Source organism: Cydia fagiglandana, chromosome 5, assembly GCF_963556715.1.
Source record: "Cydia fagiglandana chromosome 5, ilCydFagi1.1, whole genome shotgun sequence".
NCBI classification, from domain to species: domain Eukaryota; kingdom Metazoa; phylum Arthropoda; class Insecta; order Lepidoptera; family Tortricidae; genus Cydia; species Cydia fagiglandana.
Genome location: NC_085936.1, coordinates 17297584 through 17310704, shown reverse-complemented (window position 1 = coordinate 17310704; position 13121 = coordinate 17297584). Strand labels below are relative to the sequence as shown.

Sequence of the window (13121 nt, the reverse complement as noted above, 5' to 3'; positions counted from 1 at the left end):
TGGATCCCATCATCAGAACAGAACCAAATTAAAATGGGACCAACTCGGAGGTAGCTCCTTTCGATCAAAAAAAGAATTACTCAAATCGGACTACGGATGTCGGAGTAATCGGTGAACGTACATAGAAAAAAAAAAATAGCCACAACCGAATACAGAACCTCCTCCTTCTATGAAATGGAAGTCGGTTAAAAATAAACAACAACATCATAATGAAATCCTATTTAAGGAAAAATAAAGGCTTAAATAAATAAATAAATAAATAAAATCATACATACTGTGGATATTGTGAAGTTATAGTAGGATCACTATACAAACGTTTAACAATTATAAGTTCTTTTAACTTTTAACCCTTTGAAAGCGACGTCTATCATCGTGAACCTTGCCAAAATGCGCGAAAGTGGAGCTGCAGCCGCGGCCGCCAATCGACGTCTTTGACGTTAATGCAACTTTTTATTAAAAAAAACAAATGAAACCAACCTTTGTTACTCAGTTTACACTGGTACGCCTTCGCATAGTCCTTGCAAAGATTCCTGTGTGTCAACATGTGCGTCCAGTCCCAGTTCCTCCTTCTGCGGCGCACTTCCTCTTCCAAAATACACTTGTACGCGAAATGCCACCACTCCTTGTAGTGGCCGCGGTATGAGCGGAGGTTTGGACGGTATTTTCTGTAATAATTTAAGGTATTTTGTTAATTGAAGAAAATAAATTAGGTACTAATTCTTATACAAAATAAACTATTAATCGTAATACATCGAAAATATTATTTTATGTAAATCTAACCAACTAATCTTTGCAAAAATTCTAAAATACTTATCGAAAGGGAGAAAGAATCTCTCTAATAGACATGCACATACATTTTATGAATAAAATTAATTTATGTTTGGATAAACTACTTGGGTGTGTCGGCCTCTGGCTTTGGATTTAGTTATAGTTTTACTGTAGCTGTAATCTACTAAAACCTACCTGTACGGAGCTCCTTTATTCATCCTGTCCATAGAGTCAGCGAGTAACATCATGTCTTGGTACTGCTTCTTGTTCAAGTTGACTGATAGTTGCTCCATGTGCAGTGTTAATATGACTTGGGGTAAACTAAACTTAGGTGTGTCGGCCTCTGGCTTTGGATTTAGTTATAGTTTTACTGTAGCTTTAATCTACTAAAACCTACCTGTACGGAGCTCCTTTATTCATCCTATCCATAGAATCAGCTAGCAGCATCATGTCTTGGTACTGCTTCTTGTTCAAGTTGACTGATAGTTGCTCCATGTGCAGTGTTAATATGACTTTGGGTAAACTAAACTTAGGTGTGTCGGCCTCTGGCTTTGGATTTAGTTATAGTTTTACTGTAGCTTTAATCTACTAAAACCTACCTGTACGGAGCTCCTTTATTCATCCTGTCCATAGAGTCAGCGAGTAACATCATGTCTTGGTACTGCTTCTTGTTCAAGTTGACTGATAGTTGCTCCATGTGCAGCGTTAATATGACTTTGGGTAAACTAAACTTAGGTGTGTCGGCCTCTGGCTTTGGATTTAGTTTTAGTTTTGCTGTGGCATTGATTGGGCCAAGCGCTGAAAAAAAAAGTGGATAAAAATAATAAATTGGGTATATATCTGATAGCGACGGTTCCAAAATAGAGATAGATAGATAGATAGATAGATAGATAGATAGATAGATAGAATACAAACCATGTAAACATGGATATTGATATTGGCTAGTATTGATTACTTTCTATATTTTAAAATCAACTTCACTAAATGTTTAAAATGTGATGAAAATAAGCCACCAGGGACATGACAAGAAGTAAAATTAGCCGGCTAAAATTAGGGCTGGGATGTATCCCAATTCAAACAAATACATTGTTTGACTTCCATTGATAATTAGGTCTTCAGCAGTCACAATTAAATAAATCCCTAACCAGTGCTTTCCAAACACAAATGAAATTTACTATTTTAAATCTCACAGATTAAAAATAGATAAAATTGAAAATCTGCTCCTATTTGAAGTGGATTAAAAATGAAAAACAGTGTAATGTAAACCAATGAGGTTTCCGCGATCGAGTTTTTCACTAGATGACAGCACCGTGGCGAGAGGTCTAGCTGTCATAATCCACCAATCATGTTTAACCATGTTTTTTTTATTGGTGGATTTTGACAGCAACTGTCTAAAAGACCTCTCGTCACGGTGCTGCCATCTAGTGAAAATCTCGATCGCGGAAACCCTAATTATAAGTATTATAACCCTCTTACCATATCTATAAAACGTAGGTTGTGAAGACTTGGTCGCGATCTCTTTCTCCAGCCTGTCCCTGATGGATTCTTCTGCGTGTTTCGAGTACAGCTCTGTCGCCGGATTCCAGTATATTGCCAGACCGTCTAAATTTAATATCTAAAAACAATAAATTTATTAAATTCAATTGTTATTAAGAGCGCCATCTAGGAGACCCTAACCCTAAGTGACTAGGATAGAAACTACTAATTAATGTAATTAACCTTTTGAGAAACGGCCAAGGCGGCGATAAACCTTCTTCAGGTTGTATATGTATTCGAGACATTTGAATGATGGCTCATAATAGCTCACGGAGCCAGGTGGAGTGTTCTAGCGTCAGCCGAGAAAACTGAAGACAATGTTCAAATAGATCATCGGCCATAGGTCTTTTAAGATCAGGATAGTTTTTAAACGACAAGGTGGTCCAACAACTTATCGACACAGGCAACACTTGAGGCGACTCTTTTCCAAAGGGCGTATTTCTCTATGGACACTAATACAAAAATAAGCCCTTTTGAAAAGACACTCTTCAGTTGATTAAAGTAGCTGAGGTACACGACCGGTCATTCAGGAGATAACATCCAATGATACATTTCTAAACTCTAACTATATAAGCTTAAGGTTTAAAATGGCACAAACCTTAAAAATCTTAGTGACAGCGTCCTGTATAACCGTCTGTTTCCAGTTCTCGTCAGTCGTGTGCACTGAGAGGTTGTGTAGTGTGATGCCGAAGGAAAAGGGCGCCTTCGGGTTCGTGATGCTGTCCTCGTAGCGGATGTGGATGTCCTTTATGTTGAGTTGGACGTTCTTTATGATTTGTGTTACTAGCTTCTCGACGAACGTCTCGTCGAGTTTGTTTTGATCTGAAATTAATTTTTGCTACGATTAGAACAAGTTTGCTACCAGTGATCTAGGTAATATGGAGCGTGTGTAAATTTTGCCCGCCATTTATTAATGCTAAATGCAAAACTACAAGACGACAGACAGGCTTTTCAACGCACAAGTAAAACTTGCGCAAACTCTTTCTCAGAATCATACACTTTAGAGTCTTTAGTCTTTAGAGTTAAGACGAAGAGTCCACAATCAGTACGAGACGCCCCCGTGACATCTTCCTGACATCGCGCGTTAATACGAGACTAGCGGCCCGATTCGAACTTTAAGGTACGTCAATTAACAGATCTAGAAACGATATGGATTAGATATGCCAGTGTCAAGTGTGACGTTTCTTCAAACAAAAACGTCGCTTTTCACACTGACACATCTAATCCATATCGTTTCTGGATGTATTAATTGACGTATATTAAAGTTCGAATCGTGCAGTCTCGAACTATCATATAAAAACGAACTCATACATGGAGCATTCCATGAAATTGTCTACCGTTGTCCCGTACAAAACAAACGCGAAGTTTCTGAAGATTTAAAGGTATAAGAGATTCCTTTTCTATGACAAATGGTCAAAAATATGCACAGAAAAACAATCGCCTGCTTTAAATGCCGAGAAAAAAGTCGCAACACCGGAAATACAATGCGTTTGTATGGGACAGCCCGTGGAATGCTCCACATATGCATGAAAACTATGACAACTAAAAGAGTTTTCTATGCGCGCACAGCGCGCCGTGCGGTGAGCGACGTTAAACGGCACACTGTCAACTTAACAGACTCTCAACTCTCAAGCACTGTTAGTGCAAAAAGTTAAGACCTAGCCTTTCCAAAACATGTCGCGCGAGTGACTATAAAAATATTCGATCGATAATTTATCAAGCCATACCTTTCTCAGCTTCTTTCTTCTTAGCCTCCTCAACCCTCACCAGCTCGGCCTGTTTCGCTGCCAGCGCTAGTTTCTCCTCTTTCTCAGGGTCATACACCACCTCAGCCGAAGGGTTCACGATGAGGAAAAGGCGTTCGATGGACGCCTCCACCGACGCGCCGTATATGTTCTTCCATGGTATTTTGAGAACGAGTTTTCCTGTAATGTAAATAATATTTAACTTATTCTATAGCCTACAGTCCACACGGTCAATTTATAGTATTAATTAGGGACTTCAATGAAATTTTAACCATTTTCAATTGCTAATATTGCAACAAACATTTTTTTATTAGTGATTATACGATATATAACAATAAATTTAGCGATTATCGGGGTTAAGGTCACAAAACCATAACCGATGTGAAGGAGAATTTCCTATATTAGACGGGTTTGTGATTATAAATTATCGTAATAACATTGGCAAAGTTTCTTTAACGAAATCTGATAATCATAATCATAATCATAATCAATTTATTAATAATTAAAAATTACAAGTCATAGTTATTGCCTATATCTAATAGGAAAATATAAAACATAACTAACACTATTACAAAGTGCAGTGAATTTAAACAATATGATAGTTGTACTAATAGACACAGAGTACTGTACGCTGTATATATATATGTATTATATATTCGATTTCGTAAAATCACAACCATAGAATTCTTTATGGTCGTAGAAAGCCTGCTCGATTAGCCAATTCTTTAGTTTTGTTTTGAAGATTGTGTTGCTGGCTGAATTCACTATTTCGTTGGGTAGATGATTGTATATCTTCGGACCCATGACGTGTACGAGTTTGGCTGACTTTGCTAGCTTGTGCGACACGGCCGGGATTCTTCTCCCAACTCTGGTGGAACGCACCGCATACCGGCATGAGGTGTCGCTCCTCTCATTCAAAGGTGTACTTTCTAGCTGTTCTCGCGCATGCACTGCCGCTTGTAGTATCAGCAGCGTGCAGATACAGAAAGGTGTTTGTTTAGTAAACAGTAGGTAAGTAGTAAACATTTTTATCTGATAGTGAAATGAATCACTATTAAAATGTCACGGACCTACTAAGTACCTACCTACCTATAGTCCGTTTTTTTTAGCATTAAAAAGAACTTTGCAGAAGTAAGCTTGTGGTTCCAAATCCGGCACTTTCAGCGGTAATAATTTGAAGTAGATTATATGTATTGGCCATGCTACATTAGGTAATTCAATAATTATTGGTAATTAAAGAGCCTGATAAAAACTGCACGCTTGCTTCTGTGGAGTTCATTCTAATGCTAAAAAAAACGAACTATAATTACAAAAAAATATTTAAGGGCAATCCAAATCTTCGTAAATTATAACAGCCGTATTCATAAACAGTTAGAGCATTGATCATCAGTTGCTGATAACCGGATGTCACAAAACGTGATTCATAAACACTTTTTAGCGCTAAACAGTTGATCATCTCTTTATTAAATCCTCGGAAAGTTACGGAGCCGAGGACCCTTCTTTATCTGTTTATTATCTGCTATTTTACAAGATGGCGGTCACAAAACAGCTGATTTTGGCAAGAGTGACAAGAGCAAGAGGAAAGAGTACGTTTTGGTTAAAATTCCAAATGTGAATGAAAAACAACTTGAATATGTGCAATTTATTACGTATTAGATATCTGGATATAGTACGAAAATGGCGCGAAACCTAAATATCCCGTTTTTTATAAGTTGTTTATGTGATTTTGTGTATGGTGATTTTCGTTTAACCAAAATATCGATGGCAACAGAATTCTATGATCGCGTAGTCGGAAAAATGCATCATAAACGGAGCTAGTTCCTCCCTCACAGCTATTAGGCGTTTGGAGAAATAGGTAAACCCTCAGATTCACTTAAATCTATGGCGGCCAGCTTCATTGCGCGCCATACAATCGCATTTAATTTTCGAAACCAAGTTTGGCTTGGCAAGTAATATTAGAGCGTTCTATTTATTAATTTAAGATCAGGGTGTTCGCATTTCGCAAACTTAAATTCAATTGAATTTCTGGCGCACATTTATACCTACCTATATAATATTATAGACCCTGTAAGAGTACATCAATCTCGTTCATAGTTTGCTATTGAATAACTTACCATTATACCTAATGAGATCATAATATTTACTACAGTTAACTTGTTTTATAGACATATTTAAACAACTGTGTTTAATAAATATCACAGGTAAGTAGGCACTACTTAAAAGTATCAACTTATTTACAGGTAAAAGAAGTGTGCACTCTGTCAGTCTGATAAAGTAATGAAAAATCTGAAGAAGTCACCGGTATATGCAGTCATTGCATAAGCAGTTTGCTCAATATTGGCTTTGAGCATAACGATTTGGCCTCCAGGTAAAAATATTGCATTAAATTATAGTCACCATCATGTTATCAATAATTAGTTGACGTAAGCTGAACTTCATAGAATGAAAGTTTCATTTATGTCAACTAATTATTCAGTATAGTTATCCAGGTTGGATTCTATACCTACCTGTTCTTGACGCTCAGGTTTCCAGTGCTCCCAAAAATGCACTGTTGGCTATTTGTAACTCCGCTAGTTGCCTGTAGGCTGCAGTGCTTAATATCAGATGGGCAGCACTAAACTTGTCTTGTCATTGTCTGGTATTAAAAAATACCTTTTAATTTTATTCTACATAAGAACCATTAATTACCAATATTATTTTTGAACTTCTTTTAACTAGGTACATAGCATGTACCTATGAATATCTACTTTATAAAAATTGTACACTTTCATTAGAACAATATTGCAAACACATGAAAATCATAAATATGTGCAAAATAGGGTCCTACTTTCCTTTTAGTTTCCTTTTTAGAACTCTCAAAATGATTTGCTATTTATGGAATTTATATGAACATTTATTTTCTAATAATAATCTGGTGTTTTATTTTATGCATGGTATGGTGTGACATAATTTATTTTAAGTACAGGAAACATCCCTATTAGACTGCCATCTGATATGTCTAGATACATTTAAGATTTTATTGCATTGTAATAAGAAAAATGGAATTTTGAGTATTTCAATATACATACAGTCGCCTCCAATAATATGTTACTCTTGCAAAAATGTGACATGCTCTTATGGGCCTTTGTCGTGTAACATATTATTGCAGGTGACTGTACATCATTAATAACAATTGTACAAACCTTAACAAGTCAAAAAATATATTAAAGTAGTAAAATAAAACACCAATTAAATTAGAACAATTTTATTACTTCAACCTAAATCAAGGTTTCCATTTTGATGTTTTTTTTTCTTTTAGGTTTCTTGCTGATTTCCTGCTGGGACTTGCAGTGTACGGAGTCAGTTACACTTCTCCGACCAATATTCACAGCTGTTCGCAGGCCACAGCTTTTCTTCCAAAGCCTGGAGTTATTCAACAGTAACAGTGGCTAAAGATGGTACTTTCAGGATCTGAAAAGATGCAATAATTTGAATAAAAGTATTTTTGTATTCAACAATTTTCTTTAATTTTTAGCTTATGATGTAGTTATGGTAAACTAAGTATCATTTGAAGCTATAGACAGAGATCAATATGACTTTATTCATTACCTATTAGGTACTATAATATGATATCATTGTACATTGACCTTGCAAACTCTCTGGAATAGATGTCCAAACTGTCTGATGAGATATAGATTAGCCAACTTAATTATAACCAACTGTACGCAGAAAACATCTTATTTTTAATCAGCAGGTACACAGTTATTTAAATACTGCCTAATTTGTGAACCATCCTTCCCCGTAGTAAGTAGGTTGGCTAGGTGGCCGAGTATAATAACCATTGCATTGTTCCATGCATAAATAGCATTACAAAATTATTACTAACAAAAGTTGCACCTACAAGTAAACTCGCGACACAAAGGCTTGTTACAATAAAACATCACTTGTACATATAATTATCATTTGGTTCCATTGTATGGTTAAGAAATATAATACCTATATTAGGTAGGTATGCATAATTTTAAACAAATACACCAAGCTCCACAAAGCACGGATAGATTTACCAAATTTATAAGTTTTATAACCTTTAAATAATGTCAAAGCTGTCAATGCAAGTGTCATTGTTAACACGTTCAGATACAACATTTTATGTAGTTACCTATGTCTATAATATATTATAAATAGATGGTCATGCCCAAAATTTGAACTGTACCTAGAGTTATCATCAAAATCGCTGCAGACTTTTCTTGGTCTAACTCTAAACACTGCAGGTATGAGGTAAACAAGAAAGTATAGGACATTGTTCATACCTGATTTAGTGAGTTTGAATGGACCTTGGTTTTGTTGACCCGTTGTGAATTTCTGCCGCAACCAGAATAAATTAGTGTGAACTCATGAACCATTATTCAATGGTTCTTCTTGCGGAGGCGACTGGAGGCCTGGTACGGTATCTGGCTTCGACTTCTTCTTTTCGCTAATTATGCACTTCGGCTAGAACCCCACTTCTTTCGACTCCATTCCACATAATATTGAAACTAAAAGCAATAAGAGATAGGTATATCAACATTGCAGTGACCTCATATTATTACTTATTGCTGTATAGGATACTTGTCTGTAAACGTAGTTACTTACCAAGTTTTATAAAATTACCGGCCATGCAGCAATCTTTGTTTATTTTTGTGGCACAGAAGCTATTTTAATATGAGATAATTCCGAAAATTAGTCAAAATAAATCAACTTTTTCATGATATTACGATTGGCCGCTAGTGCTGCTGTCAAACTTTTTTTTTAAATTAATGTTCAGCCATATTTTTGTCTATGATGTGCCAAGATGCCAACATAATGCGTCTAATCTGCTTATTAGTTAAGAAGCCCCTAATAAACGTTTATAAATCATGGTTCTTATCAACGGCTTATTAAGCCTAAACAGTGGATTAGCTAATAAGCTGATCATTCCTCATTTAAGGATTTTTTATGAATACGGCTGTAAGTATTTAGTTAATTTTCATAGGTAGGACCTACATATGAGTCGCTTAACTTCAGACTCGGGTAAATCCATCTGTCAGATTATGCGATTTTGGTATTAAGAAAACGTAATAAGGTAGATATTTGCTGAGAGGGTCCAATGGATTTACCCGAGTTTGAAGTTAAGCGACACATATATTTACTGTATATTTGTTAAAATTCAAATCAACTGTCCGCATTTATACCATCGAAATTTAAAAAAATATAAGCTTATTTGATGATTCTCTTATAACATTCTCACGAACAGCTAAAAATAAATGATAAGAAGTAATTAATGAAACAAAAATTCCTGTTGTATTGGTTAACATGAATATTATCACCATCCAGTAATGTCAGCGATTGACCTTGAGTTTTTGTTAGTGTAGTAGTCACTCACACAATTAAATCGTATGATTTGATTGAGGGCATGATGTCATAGTCTGCCACAGGAATGTTATTCTAACCGTTTAATGAGTCAAACGGTCAGAAAAACCAATAGAGACCGTGTTACGCTTTGGAGGGTCTGCCATCTTTTGGTCCGAATCGGAAACATAAACATGTAACACATATTGCCAAAGCAAGAGCTACCATCTACCGTTCTCGTAGATTTTCTATAGTAAGTTCTGCCATCTTGTGGGCTACATCGGAAGCATAAATTTCACATTTACGCCTCGCGCCAAAAATCTGATGGCTATAGGCATTCACGCTCCCTATATAAGCGTGGGCCTGTGGGCCAAAACAGCCACCCGTTGGGTCCCACAAATTGTAAGGCGTCACGGTAGACCTCGTCGGAGATGGCGGGACGAGCTTGACGCTTTTGACAGAGACTGGTGGGAGACTTCTGAGGATAGGGATACATGGAAGAATAAGAGGGAGGCCTTTCCCCAACAGTGGGACAATATAGGCTAATAATAAAATATAAGCGTGCGCAGCGCACTCTAATTGCTCCATTCTACTACAGTCACTATCAGCTATTTTAGAGAGACCAACATGCTCATAAGTATCTGAAAATGCATTTTAACGTCTTGATAATAAAGGCTTTGTTCGGATATTTGTGAACACCTTGGCCGCTCGAATATATCGGACGGCGACTGTACTATTTCACTTAATTAATCGCGGCTCTGGCCCACGGCTGCATGAGCAAAGTGTAAACTGTCTGCTCTTGCCTGCTTCTAAAATTGCCGCCCGAAAAAGACAAACTTAAGCAGGAGTTGTAGCAGAAAGGTATATATAAAGAGCAGGTATATATAAAATATCTCTGCTCTGTCTTGCTCACTGTCCCGGCCCCAGCCGCTAGGGTGTTACCAAGTGCCTATATCATCAAATTTCTTGATGTCAGAGCTCAATGTTACACTGGTGCACCTGAGTGTTTGACTCATATGCTCTGTGAGCAATGGGAACGCATAGCCAGTTTATGGTTCAAATATAGGTGAGTTCCTGCGGAGAGAATGCTAAGTGGCCTAACCTTATTAACATTGATTCTCTGTCTATTTGATGAACAGTGGCTGCTTCAACTTTTCATATTTGATAGTAATTTAATTTCAGGCCTCAATATTGTAAATCAGTACTTTGTCGGTTGTACATTGTCACTCAACATCATCATCATCATAATTTAAGAGCATGGCTCTTGTCGGTGGAGTATGAGCCAGTTTTCGCGGTCGGCAATCAATACAAAAGCCGCTAGGAATCTCATTTCAGTCATTTGTCTTTGTGGCGTGGTTACATTGGTTACACAGTGGCACAGAAATCAGAATCCTAGTCCTCGACCATATCTCGATATCAGGATTGACTATTACCTGACTCCTAAGTATTTGACTCGCACATGTAGGTAGCATTGCCTACACTGTTAATTGACAGTTCGTCAACCTTATTACAAAATGCATAAGGTCCACCAATGGACAATGTTGCTGTTTGTAGTCTGTGAGCAATGAGAATGCCAACTAGTTTATAGTTCAAATATAGGTGAGTTTGTGTGGAGAGAATGCTAAGTGGCCTAACCTTATTAACATTGATGTTCTATTTGATGAACAGTGGCCGCATGAACTTTTAGTATCTGATAATGGTCAAAGTAATTCAGTAATATGTATAGTACTAAAAATCTCGACCATTTCATTATAATTTTTTTTTTATATGTATGCATATGGGTATTTTTAAATCCTTAATTTAATTAGATATGTAATAAATACAGCAATTGTAAATATATAGATATGTATGTACATATACATATATTATGCCTATATATTCAAGAAATGCATATAATTTGACCTGTATATGCAAATGATATGCAATACTTTTTTTCAACTATGCCAAATGGACGGAAACAGGCACTGGACGGTAAACGCACGCAATGACCCTACTAAGAAATGAAATAAAAACCTTTACAAAAAGAACCACCATCATTTCAGTAAATTAGTTGCTGGGTCCACACAGAGTCAGCCAGAAAGCACTTTAGTGTAGACATCCCTCGGCAGAGGTGGCGCACGCGAAGCACATCTACACTGACCGTTTTGTGATATGCTCGCTCTGTGTGGACTCTGCTAATGATATTTTAATAGCATTAGGCTGTATCACAAAACATTTAAATGCTATTATTTATGGAAATAAAAATTAACATAGGTAACATAGATATTTCCTCAGCTGTAACTGTTAGTATACTAACAGCAATCAAATAAAATTTAAGTAATACAAAATTTTAATATAATACCCAATTTACCAGAATATTTCCTGTATTGGGTCAACCAAATCTGAATAATGTGATTTATTGACCTTGTCAATTGTCCTCAAACTATTATTTTAATCTAATATACAACTGTAGTAAATAGTGTGCATAAATCCACAAAATGCCATTGCCAGGACAAATGCCTCAAAACAAATCATCACATTCAAGATAAAGAGATAATGAAATAACAATAAAAAGTAGGTATGTAAACTATGTTGCAACTACTCACCCAAGTGTCCATAGACAGTCTGAACCGGGATGTTTAACTCCTCCAGGGCATTCTGCTTTAACTTCAAATTTTCCAGCACCACATCGCCTAAAATAACATTTTATACCTTAAATAACCGTATATTATTGGTTAGGCATGACATCATACCAACAAGCGTAAAATCACTTACCACCCCATATTCCCAGTTTCAACTGGGACCGATTCAAATTTTCCACATAATCCCCAAGGAACCTGTTCAGAACGTCCACCACAATGGATTCGAACACCATCCTGGATCAGATTCAAAACAATAATATAATTTACGACTGATTATTTAAAACGCTCATGGCAATGTCCAGCGACCACACATCGCCGACCCAAAAGAAAGGCACTCTAATTTACTTTGTTTAATTATTTTTATTTTTGAAAATGAACATTTTTATGAAATAATCGTGAATAAATTCAGAATAGTTTCCTGAATTATCACACCAGCGCAAAATAGCATTGACGATTGTCAATGTTGCAAGGTATTGAAAAAATATTATCTAGAATATTATGCTGCCGATGAGCACTGATTACTCTCATTAGCTAATCGTTAAAAAATAATCGGCCAAGAGCATGTCGAGCCATACTCAATGTGGGGTTTCATTTTACCATTCTGTCAAAATAGGCCAAACGGGGGCTATTAGTAAGTATCATGAGATTCATAAGGGAGAAGGTACCTTTGCAGCGCTTTGTACTTGCGTCTTTTTATTAAGAAAAGAAGATTTTTTGCAATAACTCAAAAATGACTAGACTGATCATGTTCGCTATAGTTTTCATATTTCACGATTTTTTTCATATTTTTTGGACCCGTGGTTCAAAAGTTAGAGGAGGGAGGAACACATATTTTTTTTTCTTTCGGAGCGCATATTTCCGAAAATATAAACTAAATCAAAAAATGGTTTTAGGAGAACCTTATTTGTGTTGAAAGACCTATCCAACGATACCCCACACTATTAGGACAAAGCAAAAAAAATAATTCAAAAAAAACTTTTTGTATGGGAGGTACCCCAAAAAACTTTAACTCAACTGCAATAAAATAAAAACCCCTCAAAATTGATAGTTTGGCCAGGGACCGTTTCATTTCAAACATAGGCAGAGATAATCGTACTGTATTTAT

General features: G+C 36.3%; 1 protein-coding gene and 2 long non-coding RNA genes across 3 annotated transcripts in view; 1 reads left to right on the top strand and 2 right to left on the bottom strand.

Annotated features, from left to right (window-relative positions):
* LOC134664578 (intermembrane lipid transfer protein Vps13) overlaps window positions 1-12482 on the bottom strand; it is a 111529-nt gene extending 99047 nt beyond the window's left edge. Inside the window, exons 1-7 of the mRNA XM_063521290.1 lie at window positions 12150-12482; window positions 11981-12067; window positions 4032-4229; window positions 2903-3126; window positions 2245-2383; window positions 1368-1566; window positions 478-665 (exon numbers count right to left, since the gene is read on the bottom strand). Coding sequence (XP_063377360.1) covers window positions 478-665; window positions 1368-1566; window positions 2245-2383; window positions 2903-3126; window positions 4032-4229; window positions 11981-12067; window positions 12150-12249 — 1135 coding nt within the window. The 5' untranslated portion in view covers window positions 12250-12482. The remainder of the gene's footprint in view (window positions 1-477; window positions 666-1367; window positions 1567-2244; window positions 2384-2902; window positions 3127-4031; window positions 4230-11980; window positions 12068-12149) is intronic.
* LOC134664579 (uncharacterized) lies at window positions 5712-7462 on the top strand. The gene is made up of 3 exons (XR_010098266.1): window positions 5712-5904; window positions 6290-6417; window positions 7348-7462. It is a non-coding gene; the product is annotated as an uncharacterized LOC134664579 (long non-coding RNA).
* LOC134664580 (uncharacterized) lies at window positions 7390-8758 on the bottom strand. The gene is made up of 3 exons (XR_010098267.1): window positions 8661-8758; window positions 8339-8563; window positions 7390-7499 (listed from the first exon to the last, which is right to left on the bottom strand). It is a non-coding gene; the product is annotated as an uncharacterized LOC134664580 (long non-coding RNA).
* Window positions 12483-13121: the final 639 nt, after the last annotated feature.